General features: G+C 42.4%; 1 protein-coding gene across 1 annotated transcript in view; it reads right to left on the bottom strand.

Moving 5' to 3' along the window:
• Positions 1–15,721, bottom strand: part of CAMKK1 (calcium/calmodulin dependent protein kinase kinase 1) — a 116,545-nt gene extending 100,824 nt beyond the window's left edge. Inside the window, exon 1 of the mRNA XM_077836549.1 lies at positions 15,254–15,721. Within this exon, the coding sequence (XP_077692675.1) occupies positions 15,254–15,721 (468 nt within the window). The remainder of the gene's footprint in view (positions 1–15,253) is intronic.
• Between the last annotated feature and the right edge of the window lie 5,843 nt (positions 15,722–21,564).

Here is a 21,564-nt window from a genome sequence, read left to right as displayed (position 1 = left end):
AAATGGATCTAAACTGGCCATCAACAAGTTTTGGCTTGAAATTAGGCGAAGATTTCTAACCATCAGAGGAGTGAAGTTCTTGAACAGCCTTCCAAGGGAAGCAGTTGGGGCAAAAACCTAACTGACTTCAAGACTGACCTTGATAAATTTATGGAGGGGATAGTATGATGGGACTGCCTACAATGGCATGTGGCCGATCTGCGACTGCCAGCAGCAAATATCTCCAACGGCCGCTGACAGGACACTAGATGGGGAGGGCTCTGAGTACTACAGAGAATTCTTTCCCAGGTGTTTGGCTGCTGGGTCTTCCCCACATGCTCAGAGTCTAACTGATCACCAAATTTGGGGTTGGGAAGGAATTTCCACCCATGTCAGACTGGCAGAGAGCTGGGGATTTTTCACCTTTTTCTGCAGCATGGGGAACAAGTCACTTGCAGGTTTAAAACTAGTGTAAATGGGGGATTCTCTGTAACTTGAAGTTTTAAAACTATGATTTGAGGACGTCAGAAAGTCAGCCAGAGGTGAGGGGTCTATTACAGGAGTTGGTGGGTGAGGTTCTGTGGCCTGCACTGTGCAGGAGGTCAGACTAGATGATCATGATGGTCCCTTCTGACCTTAAAGTCTATGAGTCTATTGTCCCTCTGCAAATCTGGGTACACAGAGTCAATCCCTTACCTCTCTCTAAAAGTGCAAAGTTTCAAAAAGTTCAATGAATAGAAGATTGTTGGGGTGGAATAGATCTGGACAAGGAGAAGAAGTCTGGAGATAAAGGTGAGAAGGGAGGGACAGGCAGTAGAAACAAAAGTGAAACTGTTTGAGCAGCATATTCCAGAAGTCTTGAGGTCTTTCTAAGTGTAACCTTCATTGATTTGAGATCTACCATACCATTCTCTCACTAGAAGGGAAAACCTATAATGGCAGCAGGCCGTAAAAGAGACCCAGTTTGGGAATAAGAGCCATTCAAGAAATATATGTTTGCTGATGATGTTTTAAAGAAAGTCACACCAATGAACTGGTAAAAGTCACTTAAGCACTTGGATTCAGACACTGTTGAAGTGATAATCTCACTTTTAACAGAAGTAGCTTCTTCTGGTGGTGTAGAAAGAATATTTTCTTCCTTTGGACTAATTCATTCCAAAAAGAGAAATTGTTTGGGACCGGAAAAAGCAGGAAAGCTTGTTTTTCTTTTCCAGATTATGAACAAGCAGGAAAATGAAGGTGAAGACGACCAAGTTAGCTGCAGAAGCCAATATTTTAAGTTTTTCATGTTGACCTGGCTGACATAGTCTATTTTATTTTATAAACATTTCATTTAACTACTGTGAGAGGGTCAGGCCAGATGGCTACAGGAGAGTAATAGAAGGCAGATATATTAGCCCCAGGCTAAGTAGGTCCCTTTTCCCTGGGTAAGGTAACAGGGAAGGTTCCAGAACAATCAGGAACCTTCCGGAGACAATTAAGACAGGCTGATTAGAACACCTGCAGCCAATCAAGAAGCTGCTAGACTCAATTAAGGCAGGCTAATCAGGGCACCTGGGTTTTAAAAAGGAACTCACTTCAGTTTGTGGTGTGTGTGTGAGGAGCTGGGAGCAAGAGGCACTAGGAGCTGAGAGTGAAAACGCGGACTGTTGGAGGACTGAGATGTACAAGCATTACCAGACACCAGGAGGAAGGTCCTGTGGTGAGGATAAAGAAGGCGTTGGGAGGGGGCCATGGGGAAGTAGCCCAGGGAGTTGTAGCTGTCACACAGCTGTTCCAGGAGGCACTCTAGACAGCTGCATTCCACAGGGCCCTGGGCTGGAACCCGGAGTAGAGGGTGGGCCCGGGTTCCCCCCAAATCCTCCCAACTCCCAGTCAGACACAGGAGGAGTTGACCTGGACTGTGAATTCAGAAAAACGGCCAAGCTGAGGGCTGCCATGAAGCTCCCAGGTGAGCAAATCCGCCAATAAGCACAAGACCCACCAAGGTAGAGCAGGAACTTTGTCACACTACTTTAATTAAAAACAATTTTAACAAAAACAAACCTGATTTAAAAAAACTTGAATGTTTAACTAAATTCAAAAATTAATATGCTTGTTTTGTGAAAATATTATATGTTTGCTGTTGAAGGAAAAAATCCAGAATACATAACATTGTTGTTTTAATTAAATAAAACGATTTAAATGTCTGTCTGGTGATGTTCTCCTCCTAATCCAGCATGGCAAGAAAATCCTCCAAATATTAATGATTAACCTGTTGAATTGGAGATAGTTCACCTCCCAGTGACTTCATAAATATCTGCTTCAATTACCTTTGGTAAATGAAATAACCAAACAATCATTCATTTTCTGATATAGCTGTAAAACTAATCTGAAAAGTTTTCAAAATAAATCACTGTTTAAAAATGTACAGTGTATACCTTCTAAAAATGAAACCTACATCTATCTCTGAGTTGTGAAGAATATGTATTAAGGTTATAACAACCAACAAGAATGCACTTTTATGTAGAAATCCATGATTAAATCGAGTCTTCCTGACTAGTGATTTAAATCAAATCCACCCTGAGAGGGCCACTATAAGATATTCAAAGTAAGGCTTAAGAGGTGCATAGGACTCATGCTGACCCTCTGCACAGGGATGAATTCAGCCTCACTGATGGCTATGGAGCATCTGAAATGAAGACCAGAAAAACTTTAGTAATTCACTTCCATTTATATTATTTAGTACTCATAACTTGGTGAGAGGAAGAGGATTTAAGATAAAGGCTTAGCTCTGAGGGCCTGTTTCTGATCTCATTTATAGACCTCAGTATGGCGACTTCTGATTTACACCCATGTAAGTGAGAATCAGACCTAAACATGCAAATCATGCTTGAAAATGTTTTGGACAAATGTACAGTAGCCACTAATAAAAAGCCATAGTATAGCAGCAGTTACACAAACTGGGATCTGAGATATTGCTGATTTTCCCAGCATTCAGCATGTCTAAGGAGAACTGATTATCAATCACTGCAGTACCTTTCAATTTCAAATGGCCCCAGCATGCTGCTCATACTAAGATTATAGGACAAAATGCCTATTCTGTGTGTAAAAATGAAAGGTTTCTAAATCTCTAGCATTTACAATTTTTTTTTAATCATCTCTGATTCCAGCTATGAATTCTGAATCGACCATGGCCGACGTAGGTAAAGAGAAAACACTCTGGATCACATTCTGATTTCAGCGGGATTAGAGAAAGAGAGTGCACACAAAGGAAAGAAAATTGTACTTCAAGGGAGGGTTTAAGGTGGCTGGCCTGGCAAATAACACAATGGGCTAGATCCTCAGCTGGTGCAAATCAGAGTAGCTCCATTCATGTCAAAGAACCTGAAGTCAAATCAACAGGGGTCTCAATTTTCAGACGTGCCCTAATAGTTTTGGGTTGTGGCTGCAGCAGGGCAGTCAAAATCAGGAGAATAGAAAAAATTCTGGGTTCTTTTTGTTTGGTTGGTTGGTTTTTGTTTGTTTGTTTCTGTAACAAAATAGCAGATGAGAGCTGTAGTAAAAAAAATAAGTAAGAAATTAAAAAAGACAGTGCCCCTCTGAAGCAACAGCAGGGGTGAGGAGCACAAAACAAAAAGAAGCAATGTTAGAAACACTGAGTCTTAAAATGTCTCTGAATAATCAGACTGTCACTTTGATAAAGGTACATGAAAACTCTGTAAGCAAAAAAAGAAATAGTTACACGTTATGTAAAAATTGATATGGATAATGTTATAAAAGTTAAACTATGGAAGGAATGTGCATTTGCTCCAGAACATGTGCAGGGTATATTGTAGAAGAGGCAAAAGAAATGCAAACATACCATGCTACTTAATTAAAATGCTATTAGGGCTCCAAAGGGAGCCACAGTAGGTTGGGTTTTCTTTTTCAGATTGCTGTGTGGTTTGGAAGCAGAAGTTAAAAAAAGTCATCAAAACTCTGGTGAAAGTTGATCGAGTCTCTGAACTACTGATGGCTTTAAATCCAAAAGCAGGACCCGTCTGTGAAAATGCAAATGACCTAAATGATAAAGGAAGGAAAGAACTAGCAGCACAAAGGAGCTGCAGATAAAGGACACACCTGGTCAGCAAAGAAACTGTCCAAATAAAAGGCATGGGATAACAAGAGAATTTTAATAAATTTAATGATAATAAGTACCCCTGTAACAATGTATAGTGTGTATGATTTTTGGAAAAATCCTTTAAGGTCATATGGTAATGATGCTTCTCAGCTATTACCTGTAAATAAACTTAAAGCTTAACACAGCAGGAAAAACATTATAAACTTGGTCTGCTGTATAAGAAGGGAAACTGATGTACCCCACCTCAGGGATTTAATGACTAAACAGTGGGATAATTTCCCCATTACCCTTAAAAGATAAAAGCCATTGAAACCTGGCCTGCCTATAGAACAAACACAGGAAAATATGGGGGTAATTCCTCTGTTTTGCCTGCAATCAGTAAGGGTATTTGTAAAAGAAATACTTTCAGCCACAGGCAAACAGCCCAACAGGAACGGCCACCTCTGAATGTCCCCTTAATAAAATTCCCCTATTTCAACCAGGTGACCATGAATATCTGAGGATAACAGAGAGATAAAGAAGAGATGTTGCTTGAATGCCAGGAAACACTGGGACCACACGCCCACAGGTTCTGCAACGTTGTTATCATAGTAACCAGCCTTAGAGTTGCTCATGCCAAGCCACTGGCCTGGACATGAGGAGGGAGCAGGGCCTTGTCAGATGTTCATCTGATGCTCCTGGAAGTTGGTTTGCAGAATCAGACCCCAAAGTTCTCACTTTCTAGAGTCCATTTTTATAGGAATTTCTTCCTATGCCAGTCTATGGGAATTGCTTCATCATGCTGTTGCTGAATCAATCAGCAGATAGCACATTCCTGACGGATCCGTGCTGCCAGATGTTATCTTGTTCTTTGGTTCTCCCGTTCTTGAGGCTGTTGGGTGGATTCCAGTCTGCCCTCCGGGGGTCCTCTAGTTATTTCCACTTGACGCCTTCTTCAGCCGACGGACACTGGATTCTTAGGCAGGCATCTCCCTGATCATTCAGTTATTATCCACACCAAGCATCCATCCACATACATCCTCTATCTCTATTTTAATCACAATTGTTAAAGCGAGATGAATACAACAAAAGGGTGGGGAGTCTCTGGGTGCTGTTTCTGTTGTTACAGAGTATTGCTTTGAGTCTCTCTCTGTGTGAGTAGTTGTTGTTACAAAGAATTGCTTTGAGAACAGACTCTGTGTTAGAATGTACTAACACAATTAGCAGCTTGCAAGTTTCACACATAGAGGGAGAGAAACAGTACCAAAAACCAAGAGACCTCTTAATTAGTAATACCCTGGAATTTAAACTATGGGGAATCAAACTCATTTATGATTTTAATACAGAACTTCTTTAATATGATCCAACAATGATTCCAGACTACGTGCTACTGGCCTGGCATGGCAAAGTGTCCTACCATGGAGGACGCAATAAGGAAACCTTTTCCAAAGGCTGTGGGAGTACCTCCAGGAAAGCTTCACTGAGATGTCCCTGGAGGATTTCTGCTCCATCCCCAGACACATTAACAGACTTTTCCAGTAGCTGTACTGGCTGCGAATGCATCCCAAGTCTTCAGGGCAAATTAATTATTAAACACGCTTGCATTTAAACTGTGTATTATATTTGCAAAGGTACACCCACCAGAGGTTCCTTCTCCGCCTTCAAGGTCCGGGAGCCCAGGTTGGGAGGGTATGTCTCCAGGGTGATAAACAGTTCCTGGCTGTCAGGAAGAACGGTTTCTCTGCTTGCCTGGTGTGCGCTATCTTCAACCTCCCCCTCATCTTCCTTGTCCCCCAGATCCTCATCCCTGTTGCGTGAGACTCCCTTGCAGGAGTCCACCTACAGGTGTGGGGCAGTTGTAGGGGCACCCCCTAGAATCGCATGCAGGTCATCATAGAAGCGGCATGTCTGGGGCTCTGACCCCGAACGGGCGTTTGACTCTTTGGTTTTTTGGTAGGATTGCCTCAGCTCCTTAAGTTTCACACGGCACTGCTGCAGGTCCCTGTGATAGCCTCTGTCCTTCATGCCCTTGGAGATTTTTTCAAATATTTTGGCATTTCATCTTTTGGAATGGAGTTCTGATAGCATGGATTCATCTCCCCATACAGCGATCAGATCCAGTACTTCCCGTTCGGTCCATGCTGGAGCTCTCTTGCGATTCTGGGACTGCATGGTGACCTCTGCTGATGAGCTAGCCATGCTGGCCAAACAGGAAATTAAATTCAAAAGTTTGCGGTGCTTTTCCTGTGTACCTGGCTAGTGCACCTGAGTTGAAAGTGCTGTCCAGAGCGGTCACAATGGAGCACTCTGGGATAGTTCCCGGAGGCCAATACCATCGAATTGTGTCCACTCTAACCCAAATTCGACCCGGCAATGTCGATTTCAGCGCTAATCCCCTCGTGGGGGAGGAGTACAGAAATCGATTTTAAGAGCCCATTAAGTCGACAAGTGTTCTTTAAAGATAACATTTTAGATCCCTATTGATTCCATCGTGCTATTGTGTTCACAACTGCTGATAAATCAGAACAGGAACTATAACATTAATAAGACCCTTTGCTGAAAGGCTGTCAGACAATTAGAACGCTGTGTCTATTTGAATGTACAGTACTTGTTTTGTCTTAAAACAAGATGCTCTGTTTGTCATCATGTGCAAGGATCCCCCTTGGAGGAAAGAAAAAAACAAACAGCACCAGAGATCAGTGTTGATCAGAAATCAAAGCCACAGAATCAAAATATGGAAGTCCATATTCTAGGACCAACTCCAAAAGTCCAGTTATTACATCCCCAAGTAAAAGATGGGGACACTGATAGGTTGTGTGACTTGCCTAAGTTGCAGAATGAGACTGTGGCAGAACAGAACGAGGAACAGAACCCAGATTTCATGACTTCCAGTTCTGTGCATTAGTCACAGGAGCTGTCCATAAATTAAGAAAGGGGTGGGAAGGTCCTTTAATTTTGCGTGTTTGTTTCAGTGTTCAAGTGTTAAAAGGGTTGGGTGGAAGATGAAAAATGTGCACCTTACTTCTAGTATGAATTTATCAGTGAGGGTAACTAACTATAGGAATAACCTACCAAAAGTCATGGTGGACTCTACATCACAGGAAATTTTAAAATCAAGATTGGATGTTTTTCTAAAAGACATGCTCTAGTTTAATACAGTTGTTGGGACTTGAAGTAGGAATTAATTCGGGGAAGTTCTATAGCCTGTGTGTTATGCAGGAGGTCAGATTAAATGATAACAATGGTCCTTTCTGGCCTTAAAAGGTACTAATCTCTGTTCTCGGAGGGATGCTCCAAAATAATACTATTAAACAAAAATTCAGAGCTAATAAATAGGTTAAATATTAGTTAAGCAGGGTAAATACGGAGGTAGCATATTATTAATTGTGTTTATTACAGCAGTGTTTAAGGACCAGACTGTGGGAAAGGAGACAGCAGATCCTTAAGGACTTCTCTCAGTCTATCTCAGTGCAGCAGCAGGAGCACTGAGAAGTGAGAGAGCAGCCACGTACCTGGTCTCACCCTCTCTGCTTTTGCTAAGCATGTGCTGTATGGCCTTCCACTTATACAGACTACGCTGCCTGAGCAACAAAGAAATAGGGACAACTTAATCAGTGATCCCAGAGGATGGATAGCACAGGCAGGCTCTGGGGATGGGGAATTCAAACACCCAGGGAGAGGAGAGAGAAAGCTTGTGAGTGTGAGAATGTGAAATAGAGCAAGAGAGAAAAAGACAATTTAATCAGTCAGGAGAGTCTGGGGGAAAGAAAGGGTGATCCAATTAACCATACTAGGTAGTTGGGGGAAAAAAGAGTCAGATTAGCAAATGGAGAAAGCTGCCTATAATTTTTTCTTTTCTTTTTTGGCAGGAGGAGGAGAATGAGTGGTGTATTTTCAAATACAGGACTCCAGCATGGTATTTTAGAGTATTTACATTTTCTTTTTCATTTGTAATATCTCTGCCGTTTTATGTAAGACAAGTCACATCAGATATGGCGATAAGGAGAAGATTCACAGTCAGTCTGTGATGAGATATTTCAGAGAGACAAGCTCCCATCTCCAGTATTTTGTAAGTACAGGCACCAGAGTCCCATCCTGACAATAAACCAGATTTCAGTTCTAACAGCATAGCTAAAGGAGGAATCTATTGAGACAGAATGTACTCTTGGGTCCACACCCTACACACTGCTATAATAATCTTTCTACAAGTGTGCCTTGTGAGGTATCATCTGAAAACGCATAATTTGCTAGTCAATGTTGTCCTGATTAAGTATGTGTAGCGGCATTGTATGTGAAGTTATAAGATTTCTCTGTATAATGCTATTAACACGTGTTCCATACCATAAAAGAAGTTGGCAAACAGGACTGTTTCAAACAAAGGAATGTATGCTCTGCTTAATTTGCATTTAAGCAGTAAACAGTCATCAAGCAGGAAGGGTAGAAAAAGAAACTCAGACAGGTTAGGGAAATCCTTCTCCACAGACTTTTTGTCTCCAGAAGCTCAGCTACAAAAAGGAGGGACAAATACCCCCAGGCACCCATCCTTTCTCTTTCTCTGTGTCCATCAATTCACTGCACCACAAGGGACAAAGAAAGCAGCCATTGAACTGGAAAAGGGGTCCTGACCTAAGAAGTTTGGTCAGTAAAACCGCTGAGAGCACGTGGTGAGAAAAACATTGCTTTGAATTTAACATAGTTTGTTAATTTAGGCACCAGATGCTTTTTATCTTGATTTTTCTTGTAACCATCTCTCACTTTTAGGCTTCATTACTTGTACTCACTTAAAATCTCTCTCTTTGTAGTTAATAAACATTGCGTGTGTATTATTTCTATTAAACAAATACAGACTTCATACGAATTTGTGTTGTCCAGGAGAGGGCTGGGCAATATAAGACACACATTTTGGAGAGGGAGGAGGGGGATCTAAGACAGAGTGTGTTGGGATCACCCTGCAGTATAACCAAGCTGGCTGGAGGCCGGCCACGCACGCGCACACACAGCTGGGAGTGACTTGCAAGCTGGAGGCTGTCTAGGCTGGAGGCGACAGCAGCAAAGCATTGTAAAGGGTACCCTAGGTTAGAGGGCAGGGGAGACACAGCTGCTCATTAGTCTGGATTGTACGCTAGGTATATTATAGTTATCCCCTCATCATCTTGTATATAATGAAAAGGAAACTATAAACTGTATATACAGACAGCTAATACTGAAGGCGACAGTGCAGTCCAGTAGACAGAACACTGGACTCTGTGTCAGGAAACCTGTGTTCTAATCTCTGCAATGACTTGTTACGGACCTTAGTACTAAAATGCTTTGTGCTTCAGTTGAAGATCACTTTACTCCCTTTTTAAGGCATTTTGAGACCTATGGATGAAAAGCAAGTAATCTCATTAGTAATATTAATCAATCTTAAAGGAATTACGGAGTAAGTGTACTACAGAGTTAGGGAAGGAACACACGCAACGGTTCCCCCTGGCCACAGTCCAAGAACAACTAGCCCCTCTCCTGAAAGGAGATTTCCACTCAGCTTTCTAGGCAAGGAACAGCAACCCCAAAAGGACAAGCAGAATCTCTATAGGTGTATGACAGGCTTTTCTACAATACATCAGGGAACCACAGTAGATAGACCTACCAGATCATTCCATCCATCTACCTGCAGCACATTCTTTAGTGTTTTTTTGAGATTAGTTTTGAACGTAGGAACTATGGTGGCAAAGCACTGAACTGTTGCAACTTCTGGTATAATGACTGATGAAAGCATAGCCAATACCAGCTCGGAAATTCTGATACATCCCAGCGTGTGGCTGGACAATCCATCTTAGTTTCTGATTGATGTAGACTATCTCTACATATCTGACAAAGTACGGATGTTCATGGATTTAATCTTCATTTTTGCAAAGACCATAATTTACCTTGGGTAATAACTGCTAGCTCTGAATGATGGATGCACTGTCTCTAGAAAGACATTGACTGACGATGCCAAACAGTCAGTGCAAGGAGAAAGGAGCAGTTTTAAAGGTGCTTTAACACACGCAGGTCACCAACGCCTTCTGTACAAATGCGTCCCACAGGACTCACTTGGAAAGGACTGGTGAAAGACCATCTGCACTGAAACCTGGCGGTTATTCAACTACTGGATAGGCAAGTCTGAGAGCCTGCCCTATTGGCCTCTCAGCTCACAAAGGAACTGTTTACCAAAGCTTCCTTAGGGATCTGTATAAAAAGCAGCACAGCATGACCATAATTATGGTCCTGCATTTCATCCCCTGCAGGATAAAAGCCTCAATGTGGAGTCAACCGAGACACTTGGAATATCCCCCATCCCCGCCCATAACTCCACTCTGCCAAGTCGCTACTCTCTCTTCATTCAAATCCATCCTAATGACTCCCTTCTGCAGTGAAGCACACAAGAAGCAAGTGAATAGATAAGAGTGTAAGCTTTAAACAAATTCCTATCATCCTGAGAGCTTCCTCATACATTTTTGTCAACCATATCTATCTTGTTTTGACTGTAAGTATGCTGGAAGAGGAACTGTCTGTATTGTGTCCTCTATAGCCCTGAGCTCACTGTCCATGCTTAACAAATGATAAACAACATAGTGGTGGTAGCTGTGCAAAAGATACCAGGGCATCACTCCATTTATTCATTCTCACCTCTCCTTGTGATACCAAACGTATGTATCTCTGAGCTTCACTAGTCAAGTGATTAGCCTCTGCTCTACATTCTCTGTAATTGCCCATATTTCCCCTCTGCCTGCCATCTCTTAAAGGACTGCGTCATCAGCCCTGTTTTCTGTAATAAAAAGCAACCACCTTCACTGCTTACTTTTCAGTACCACTGTCCAGTAGAGTTCTATTTGAGTCAGCCTCCATTTCTCTTTTTGGCTCATCTCCCTAGTTGGAAACAGCATGTATAACAACCCCACAGGATGGCTCATCAGTAGAGATAGAGCCCAGACTCTTCAGCACCGTTCTCCACCAAGTGAGCTAAAGGAGTTATTCCATTAGTCAGCAGCAGCCTCTTATCCTGTATCTGAATCAGTAGTCTTATAATAAAGGACTTGTTGGGGACTCGGGATATATGGGTTCAATTCCTGGCTGTGGCTCTTCCTGTGTGACCTTTGGAAAGCCACTTCACCTCCCTGTGCCTCAGTTTCCCATCACATCCCTTTGTGCGTCATGTCTATTTAAATTGTAAGCTCTTTGGGGCATAGATGCTATCCTATCTGTCTAAACAGCACTCAACACAATTGCATCCCAGTGTTGGTTGGGACCTCTAGATGCTACTAGAATACAATTGAGCAACAATAATAATGTGAGGTTGTATTTTAAAATTCCTTATGAGTAAATAAAAGTTTAGGTGTAAGTATAGTCCTGGTGTCTTAAAATTCCTAGTGCCAAAATGGAGGCCAAGCTTTCAAAATATGACCCAGAGCCTACTGACCTGCATGACCTCTCATTTCAGTTTGTAATGTCTTACAGAGAAACACCTCACTGAAGCACAATTATCCTGCGCACTTCCTAGAAGAGTACTAGGAGGAGATGTTATTTCAGTGGTCGACTCATACAGATGCCATAAAAGATTAGGCTCCATGGGGAAAAAAAAAGTCTTTTCTGGATAGATAACAGTGCTGACCTTAAATATACAGACACACTTTGATGTACTAAGGAATGTGTATTCCACAAACATGACCAATACCTACAGTTTGCTCCCAGGAAACCAAGTATCTGTGTGCATGTGGACATGATCCCTCAACCTGCCTATAAATTTACCCCTAAATGCTTATGAGAATCAAAGCTCAGGTGGAAAAACAAACAAACCCATAGCAACTTTTCTCCCCAAGGTAACTCTGCCCCTCCCTCACATAATGACTGAAGGTTCCTATCCAAGAGCCTAGGGCACCTTCTCTTCTCAGTTCACACAGATTGGCACACCCAGCTCCCCAGGGTACAACTAAATACCTAGGTATACAAATAAGAATGAACCCTGCTTGTGTGGCACTATCAACTCAGAAAGTTTTGTTCATCCTTGCTTTTTGAAAATGATTGACTGAAGCCAGCGGGGTTCTGTTGGATGTAAATCAGGGCAAAACTGGCCTGGAAAGCGAACAGGAAGATACCATTATTTGAATTACGGTAGTGCCTGGGGAGCTGGGGCCCATTGTGCTAGGTACTGTACAAACACAGAAAGAAACAGATGAAAACCTCTGGGCCCACATACCCACACGCTATACTGAACAAATGAAGGATTCTAGAGGAATGCTGGAGGGGGAAAGCCTGTACTGCAAAATACACAGATAATAAAAACCATAATCAAAATCTGCAAGATTGGGCCTACAGATTTCCAGGCTACCCTTAAAACCTGAACCATAATATTGTTGTCTTTAAAAACAGCATAAGGTCCCTCTGTCTTAGACTCTCTGCCAATGTATCCCTTCACCTCTTCCTGTTGCAGTGACGCTCCAGTAATATGAATGATAGTTTCCATAGAATACAGCTTTGTTAAGTATTTCAGTCATGGTGTAGCAGGGCTCTTAATAGCTATGTTAAACTGACCATTCAAAATGCAGCACCGCACAATAAAAAACTGCTACTGGAGCAGAGAAATGAAGGTCTCTGCATTTGCATCTCAAACCAAGCTTCTTCTTTTCAAAAGCAACATCTATTGACTAAGATATTGATTTTATATATGAGGGTTTTGATTGTTTTGAATTTCCCTGCAGATTGGAGCTTGTTATAAATATTATTATTCCACTGCAGTTACCTTGAAACAAACTTCATTCCCAGCACTGTAAAAATCACTGCAGAATTACAGCGCTGACATACAGAAGTCAAGTAAGTTTTCTGAAATTTGTTCTGAACCTCCATCAAAGCATATTACTGGGGCTAAAGAATACTGCAGATGCCTATAGTTTGTTATATTCGTATATTCTCTTTTATTAGTGCTAGAGTGCAATGAATTCCTCTCTCGCTGCTCAGTGACTCACAAAGGTCCCCCACCCCAAAAAGTACAACAGAACAATACTTTAAAAGTCATAATAATTTGTGATTTTATAGTATCTTTCACCTGAGGATCAAAATGGGATTTACAAAGGGAGTAAGCAGAATTATACCCATTCTTCAGAAGGGGAAAATTAAACCACAGGAAGGCTAAGTGACTTTGCCTAAGATCATTCAGTAACTTAAGTGGTAGAGTTTGGATTAGAACCCAGAGTTCTGACTTCCAGGCTCATGCTCTAGCTATTAAACGATGTAGCCTCCATAATACAGAGCTATCCTCTTCCCTCAGCTACACCTCACTGACTGCAGCAGGGTGGCATGGGTGTAAGAGGTTAGGAGTTAGCCCATAAGGATAAGGTGTGGGCAGTACCTTAAAACCTTTAGTTAAGCATCCAATAGTTTAGATGTTCATCTGACTCTTTGAACCTTTTGATATTACCCACCGCTTTAGGCAGGCCTTGGCTCTTCCTTCCAACAGGCCCTGACTCCTCCTATCTTTACTGAGTCACTCATCTTCCCATCCTCACCTTTACTGTCAAGTCGTTCCTGTGGACTGGCCATGCAGCCTCTCTCATCTCTGATGACCACCAGTGAAACCCTTCCAGTGGAGCAAACAATTCAGACACCACAAAATGCACCTCGCCCCACTGAACCCCCCCAAGCTATTAAAGTCTCCCACACTAAGGGATGCAAATACATGAGGAGACTATGAGACTGAAGAGCTGAGGCCCACCTGAAAAGCTACTGTATTCCTCCATCTAGCTGCTGCCTCCAGAGGGAAAGGAGATTTGCCGGCAATAATGGTGTGGAAACCGCCATGGAACCTCTCTCTTCCAGCAACCACCTGAGTGACCAGATTGTGCTGAGGGTTCTCAGTACAGGTGATGGAGGGGGAAAAAGATTCCCCATCCTAGATGTTCTATGCCTCCTAACTGCAACCTCAGGGCTGGAGCAGCAACCCCTCTATGTAGGGCAAGTCTATCAGAAATTGTGTAGTCACAGACTCCCCACTCCATCACCACTTGCACCTACTCCTATCCACCTTCAACTCCATCCCCCTTCCCCCTGCCACAGAGGGATCTCCAAGGAGCAGTATACTGCGATGAGCTGGGGATCCTCAGCTCCCATGTACACTCCCCAAATCCTGCCCCCACTCTACTATATGCAGAGGGACAGTCCTGATCTTTGCAGTCAGGCACCTCCAATTCCCATGGAGGGGAAGACCAGGAGGTGCCACTAAATTCTTACTATCTAATGATAAAAGATGAAACCTCACCGTGAAACTGCCCGTCATTGAACTGTGTTAGCTTGGCAGCTATCTTTCCGTACAGAGTAGAGAAAGGAGGAAGGAAAGAAAGAGGAAGATGAACGGGTGGTAGAAACAGGAAGCAAAAGGAGAAGAGAAACAAGGGGAAACAGGCATGTGGCTAGAATGAAATATATTATGAAGGAGCCAGATTCTTGAGTGCTCAGCATCTACATGTAGGGATAGATTTTCAAAAAAGCTTAGCTCCCATTTAGGCACCAAGGTAAGCGACCAAATGGGAGCTGAGTAGGGCTGGCCAGAAAACAAGAATTCTGTTTTGCAAAAATATTTGAGATTTCAGAATTTGTTTTTTTTCTGTATCTGAACAAAACGAAGCCCTTTCAAAAAGGGCATTCACCAGAGACGTGGAAGACCCAGATGCAAACTCATTAAGAGCAGGGACTTGAACCTGGGTCTCCCCAGCTCCTGAGCTATAGGCTAGTCTAGCCTGGGGTCTCTCTCTCTCTCTAAATTTTATCCTGGATCTAAAACACCTTCCTGACAAAAGCTTTGTCAAAACCAAAAAATTTCCCCCAAAAGTTTTGGTTTTGATGAATCAGCATTTTCCAAGGAAAAAAATCCTCACCAGCTCTAGAGCTGAGCTCTTCGGAAATCTGGCCATGACCTAGATGATCAGATGGTCCATTTACAATAGAAGTAAAGACTGCTTCAAGTGTTGAAGGCACAGACATATACAAGTTGCTTACCTATGTTACAACCTATACTACAAGTTGCTTATAATCATAACTTCTTATTGTTTTTAGGCATTTTTGCATAAGTTAAATTTAGTGCCTCAAACTATTGGCTTCAGAGGCTAAAGTTTCCTATCAGCAGGCAGAAAAGACAGCATCATACCTTGGCATCGTCATTACAGCAGAGAAGAAACCTACCTCAGCATCTGAGATGGCGATCCGGTTGGACTCTATCGTTGGTCTCCTCACTATACGTGGCGAGATATGTGTTAAAGGTCCTGTTGCATAAGGACCATAGCCTGGAGGATTGGTAGAAGCCAGGTAGCTTCCTGTAGCTCTTTCTTGAAGAGACAACTTTCTGCTGGATAGGACAGGCCTAGTGGGAGCTTTCTTTGGAACATTCATCTGATGAACATCCTCTGGGTCTTGTGAAGGTAAAGATTCATTTGTTATCATGTCACTATGGACCCCATTCCTCTGCATGTCTGCTAAACTGTCAGAAAAGACTGTGTCATTTTCTTCTATTGCTTCTTGAACATTTTGGTCATCTACATTAGGCCCAACAGCAACATCTATGGCTGCTACTCTCTCTGCCAGGTCAGTCTGAGTGTCTTTGCAGCATGCGTCTGCACCTTCATCAGTGGTGTCGGCTGGAGAATCTCCCATAACGGCGTGCGACTCTCAAGATCTCAGATGACACTGCAGACAGCTGTGGTCTTAGGGCTCACAGAAAACATGTGGCATGAAGGACTCTCTCCACACGGATCTCTAGAAGGAAACACAATGAAAGATTACTGAGTGATGGCGTCAGCTAAGCAAGGATGTAGCCAAAACCTCCAGTAGCAGGCATGTGAAAAAGATTCGAAGAAAATGAAGGCAGAATGTCAGCAGGGAGCTACAGGTTAAAAACATCCAGAAGGAAAAGCAAAACCAATCAACAAACTAGTTACAAAACATTTACAAGTGATAAGGGCAGAATTTTATCAGCTGATCTGGAAGCCAGCTAAAAGATACTTCTGCTTTTCATATCTAGATCAACAGATAGTGTTAGTTTCTAATACGGGAAGGAAGAAATTAGTACAGCCTCTTAAAAGAAAAATGACAGGGATGACAAGCCAAACATTTTATCTTGTTTTAAATCACATTTATAGGTACAGCAGGTCATAATTTCAGGGCAACTGCACCAGTATTTCCCCCTAGTACCGCTTTAAAGATTTCTGGCTCCCAGTCTTTGCCCCTCCTGGATGGAGATCCATGTCTCTCTCCCTTCTGACAGAGATTTTTAAGGTGGCAGTGCTCTCAGATTTACACTCTGATATCCCCCACAGGCCAGCACCTGCACTTTGCTTTCTCTCCACGGGCTTTGAACAGGGTATTGCCAGCAGTTACAAGTTACCACATAGCTCCTTCTAAGAAAGCACATTTATTATTAAAGTAAAAGCATTTTAAAAAAGAATATAAAAACAATAAAAGAACCTACACACATGCTAAAAAGCTTATCAGTGATCCACCCCAATTCCAACATAGGGATCAACTTGGTTTTCCATGTGGTTACAAGAAAGGCCTCAAGTCAGTTTAAACTCAGGTTATTTATCCAAGTACCCTTTCCTTGTCTGCTGGTCTCTAGAGAATCTAGTTTGAACCAGAATATTAGAGTCTCCCTGAGAGGTGATACTTCTCTGGAGGTGTTACATCTGAATGATTTGCTCTAATCATCCCTTACTGTTTTCACTTCCTGGAGGAGCTGTGTTCACCCTCCCCTGATGGAGTGCATGCAACATCTGACCCACAATGATACATAAACCATTCATAAACTTAATACAATATGATCTCCCAAAGATAGGGCAGGAGATTGCCCTATCACGCAGCATGACACATGGAAAAACACACATTGTGAACCAACCATTCTCACAGAGTGCATCAAATCCATAGCCACATAGGACTTCAAGATAATCACTACACTGTCCATCCTAGCGCCTGAAAACTTAGATCTCAAACCTCCTGCTGGGAAAAAGCCTAGCCACTTGCACTAAAGGGAACTCTCTGTGACATTATCCGAACCAGTGAACTGCTAGATCACTCCAATCCTTGATTCTGGGAGCCAACCTTACCCTGCTCTGCTGTGAGAACTCCCGCTCCTGGGCTGTTCATGCACAGCCTCTGGCATGTAAGCTGGTCCCAGCTACTTGCAACTGAATGACACTAGCCAATATCTCCGGTCCCAGACACAACCCTAGGAACCTCCATCTTGCAGCGTCCATTTATGCCCGCTGGACGCTGCAAGCTTATATGAGTTCATCAATTTAACAAAGAAATTGATATGTACCAGGCTTCTTATCCCAAGGGGAGTTTCTGACATGCTTTAAACCAAACACACTGCTTCAGGTAGAATAAACAAACATTTATTAACTACAAAGATTGACTTATAATCACTTAAAATCTAAGCATAACAAGTCGGATTTGGTCAAATGAAATAAAAGCAAAATGCATTCTAAGCTGATCTTAACACTTTCAATGCCCTTACAAACTTAGATGCTTCTCACCACAGACTGGCTGGTTGCTCTTCAGCCAGGCTCTCCCCTTTGATCAGCGCTTCAGTAGCTTGGTGTGGTGTCTGTAGATGTATGTGGAAGAGCATGGCAAACCTCTCTCTCTTTTATCATGTCCTTTCTTCCCTCTTGGCTTTGCTCCCCCGCCCTTTAGAGTCAGGTGAGCATTACCTCATTGCAGTCCCAAACTGACCAAAGGAACAGGGGGGTGACTCACTCGAGAGTACAACAGATCCTTCGTTGTTGCCTAGACCAGTGTCCTTTGTTCCTGTGAGGCTGGGCTGGGTTTGTCCCATACATGTTCTGATGAGGTGTGAACTGCCCCTCTGCTTCTGGAGAGTTTTTCCATGGGCTTGCTTTAAGCCATGAGGACACATTTTCAACCTCATAACTGTATACGTGAAATTACAACCTATAATATAACATTACTAGAACAACAATTATGATATTACCATAACAACTATGCTTATACATTATGAGCCTTCTGAAGACACCCAACATGACAAACTTTGTATTAGATACCACACAATCATATTATAAGGATGAACATGGTGGTGTAGGGTGTTCCCATGAGGTACAGAACGTCACTCTCCTTTTGCTGTTAGCAGTACAGGGCCAACGATACACAGTAAACCTTGCTGATTCCAGCCACTAAGGGGCAGTCACACATACTCACATGTCCAATTCATTACCATATAATCAACAGAAAAGTTTTAAAAAAAGGCACAAAAGAACTAGTACATGAGCTGCAGTGTAAATACGTGACAGTTAGAGCTGCTCTCTAATACATTCTGAAAGGGTGATGAAAAATGGTGAAATTAGCTGGGTACATTAACCTAACCACCAACCATCTAAGACTATAAAAAAAGCTGATAGGACCAGAAAAGGAAAAGATCATATATAATATACAGCTGTCACCCACTAATCATCTCTGACAACACAGTGCTGCAGGACATGTATATCTGAATCCCTTAAGTGGATTTTTTGTCTGGTTAGTCCTAGCATTTCTCTCTTACTCTGGATTGTGTTTAGTGAAGTACAAAAATGCAAGAACAACACTAGCCTGCTTGAGTCTTTTACACATAAGTCAAGTTGTTAATTATTAGTCATGCACTAGTTCTGATTCTAATGTCACCTACGCCAGCGTGACCCCAGCTTGAATGGAATTACTTCTGATTCACACCAGTTTGTAAATCAAGATCAGAATCAGCTTACCGCCTTTAGTCCAGGCACAAGTGAGCTGTAGCTCACGAAAGCTAATGCTCAAATAAATTTGTTAGTCTCTAAAGTGCCACAAGTGTTCCTTTTCTTTTTACAGGAATTTGCTGTAGATCATAGGGATTTTGTTCGCAGATCAAGGGAAGGTCCTGGCCCTAAGCTATTCAATAAATGCATAATTAAAAATAATGAAGCTGAACCCTGTTGCAAAGAGGCTGTCACGAGGGTTTAAGAGAAAAACTGCATGAGCAGATAAGGATATGGGATCTAATTTTGCCCTCACTTACATCTATGCAACCCCATGAACTTCAATAGGGCTTTATAGGTGTAAACAATGGCAGAATTTGGCTTACAATCTTAACTCCAGATCACATCTGATCACATGCCAACAGGTAAGAGTTTTCATGCTTTGTTAGCATACTAAATATCACAGAATGGAAAGAAGCAAAATTGAACAATTTTTCCCTTGCAGTAATCCTGTTCTCCCTCCCATGCATAATCATTCCCTGCTCTCTCTGCAGTTTAACAAAGTGAAAAAAATGTCACAGTCATTAGAAGCTGCAATGAAATGGCAGATCAGTTTTAAAAGCTTACATTAAAACCACATTAAACTATCTAACCCCAAAGCATGAATCCCCTTCAGAGAATAGGGATGCTTACAAAGTAAGGGGAGAGAGAGAGAAATGTCCGATACCCCACCAATAACTCATTAATGCTCCATCGACTGTAAGTGTGTACGATCTGGATGAGCTTCCCAAAGAGGCATGCTGCCTTCACACTAAAGATACATGTTGTTCGCATATAGACGTGGCTAATTCCTGTTCACGTCCAGCACAAGGTTGTGGACACTGCAGCCCTGTGACTGCGCTAGTAACTCTGAAGCAGCTCTACTAGTGCTCTGTGGCCTGGAGATGGGAAGCCTGTGGAGAACTCCTGTGCAAAACTTGTATGCTTGAGCTTTGCACTGGAGTCAAGAGTTTTGGCCCCTAGAGTGTAGAAACTGGCCTTTATCACAGTATGGGAAGGAGATGAATTCCCATGGATTAGTGAAGTCATTAAGTCAAGGAAGAGAGAGATCCATCCCACACTCAATTTGTTACCAGGTTGTCTCTGACAGGCTCAGTGTTAGGATGCAGCAGCAACAGATGCAGCTCTGGACAGAGGTGCATACCATGCAAACTGATCTACTCATACTGTTTGTGCACACTCCAGCCTTGGCATTTACTTCTGATCAGAACAAAAGAAGCCCCCAAACCATTTAATCTAATGTACAAAAGAGTTATCTGAGAGAATAATTAATCACCGTTCCAGAATTCCAACTGATTTCATCCTCCACTGAGGATTTAAACCTGGCTTTGATTTTCCTGTTAAAAAGAAATTAGGTTGTTCCAAGACACAAGGTATTTCCTTGAGAGGCATTAGCCCGTGGTCACTTACAATTCACCTTGCTCCCTAAAGAGTATCAGATAAAAAGAAACAAACCCAGAACAGCAGTGAAACATCCAAAGCTTTTTTCTGCTGCTGCTGCTTATAGGTTTTTGGGGCATTTGCTTTTGAGGCATTTGTGAGGCTGGCAGTAAAAACACACGGACTGTCTGGCTGAAGTGATAGCTCAGTCTATTGCACAAATTCCCTCTCAGTGCAGCTGGGGTGTCTAACCCTTCCCCTGCTACCAGGAAAGACCCAGAGGCACCTGGGCTGGCTGTGTGAAACATATTAAATAGTAATATCTGTGTTACACTGTGGTTGCTCTTTCATACCCTCAGGCTAAGTACCTCAGTATCTCAGTCTTTCAGAAAGAAACTCCCTACATGCTCTCTGTATACAAAACAGACATGTCTTATTATTTTAGACTAAAAGAACAACAAAACAAGAAAGAACAAATGGAAAATTTCCATGAAAGAGGGCAGTGTGCAGGTCTCTCTTGTAGCAGTCTGTGCTGGACTGAATACAAAATGGCTGTCACTTTCTGCGGGCAACATGGTTCTTAGAGATTTAAAGATGTAGTGCCTAGAAATTGACTTCAAAGAATTGTATAGGGTATATAGAACACAAAAACAAAAACTAAGGGGGGGAGGGTTTTTTTTGCAGGGGGGAAGGTTAAATTTATCCTTCCTGTGTATTACATATAAAACTGCTATGATAATAAAGGACTTCTTTACAAAGAAATAAAACCCCACAAGTTTGCCACTCAGGGGCCAATACAGAGATCATTGGGTGTTCCAAGAGCCAGTAGTCACTGGGACAATCTAGGAAAGAACCCTGCCAGGGATACCACATCCCACCTTGTACACTGATATAGTCACTTCTGCAGCATGTCTCTGGAGGAATGTAGGCCTAAGGAGTGTAGGTGTGTTGCCCATGAACAGAGCTATGGCCAGAGGGCCCCATGCGCAGTGTAGGACTGCATGGCCACATATATCAGGTGGTTTGCGTGTGCTAGTCCTCTCTGCACCCAACAGGAGCAGTGAATGGTGGGCTGACTGTGCACATGGCTCAGCATAAAGGCACGTACATTGCAAATGAGGATTCCTTCCTTCTTTCCCACTGTTTTAGTGCACGAGCCCTTTTGCTTAAATCTGGCTCACAGTCTCAGGGCTGGGTTCCAAAGCATTTTTAGAGATATTGCCACTCTATACAGAATAATGATTAATAAAATGTTACATTCATACAGTGCTTCATGCCAAAAGATCCCAAAGCGCTTTCCACGTTATGCAAACATTACGGTGTCACGAGTCCCTG

The sequence above is a fragment of the Eretmochelys imbricata genome, chromosome 17, assembly GCF_965152235.1.
Source record: "Eretmochelys imbricata isolate rEreImb1 chromosome 17, rEreImb1.hap1, whole genome shotgun sequence".
Taxonomy (NCBI): domain Eukaryota; kingdom Metazoa; phylum Chordata; order Testudines; family Cheloniidae; genus Eretmochelys; species Eretmochelys imbricata.
The sequence above is the reverse complement of the archived record's forward strand: the minus strand, read 5'-3'. Positions and strand labels throughout refer to the sequence as shown.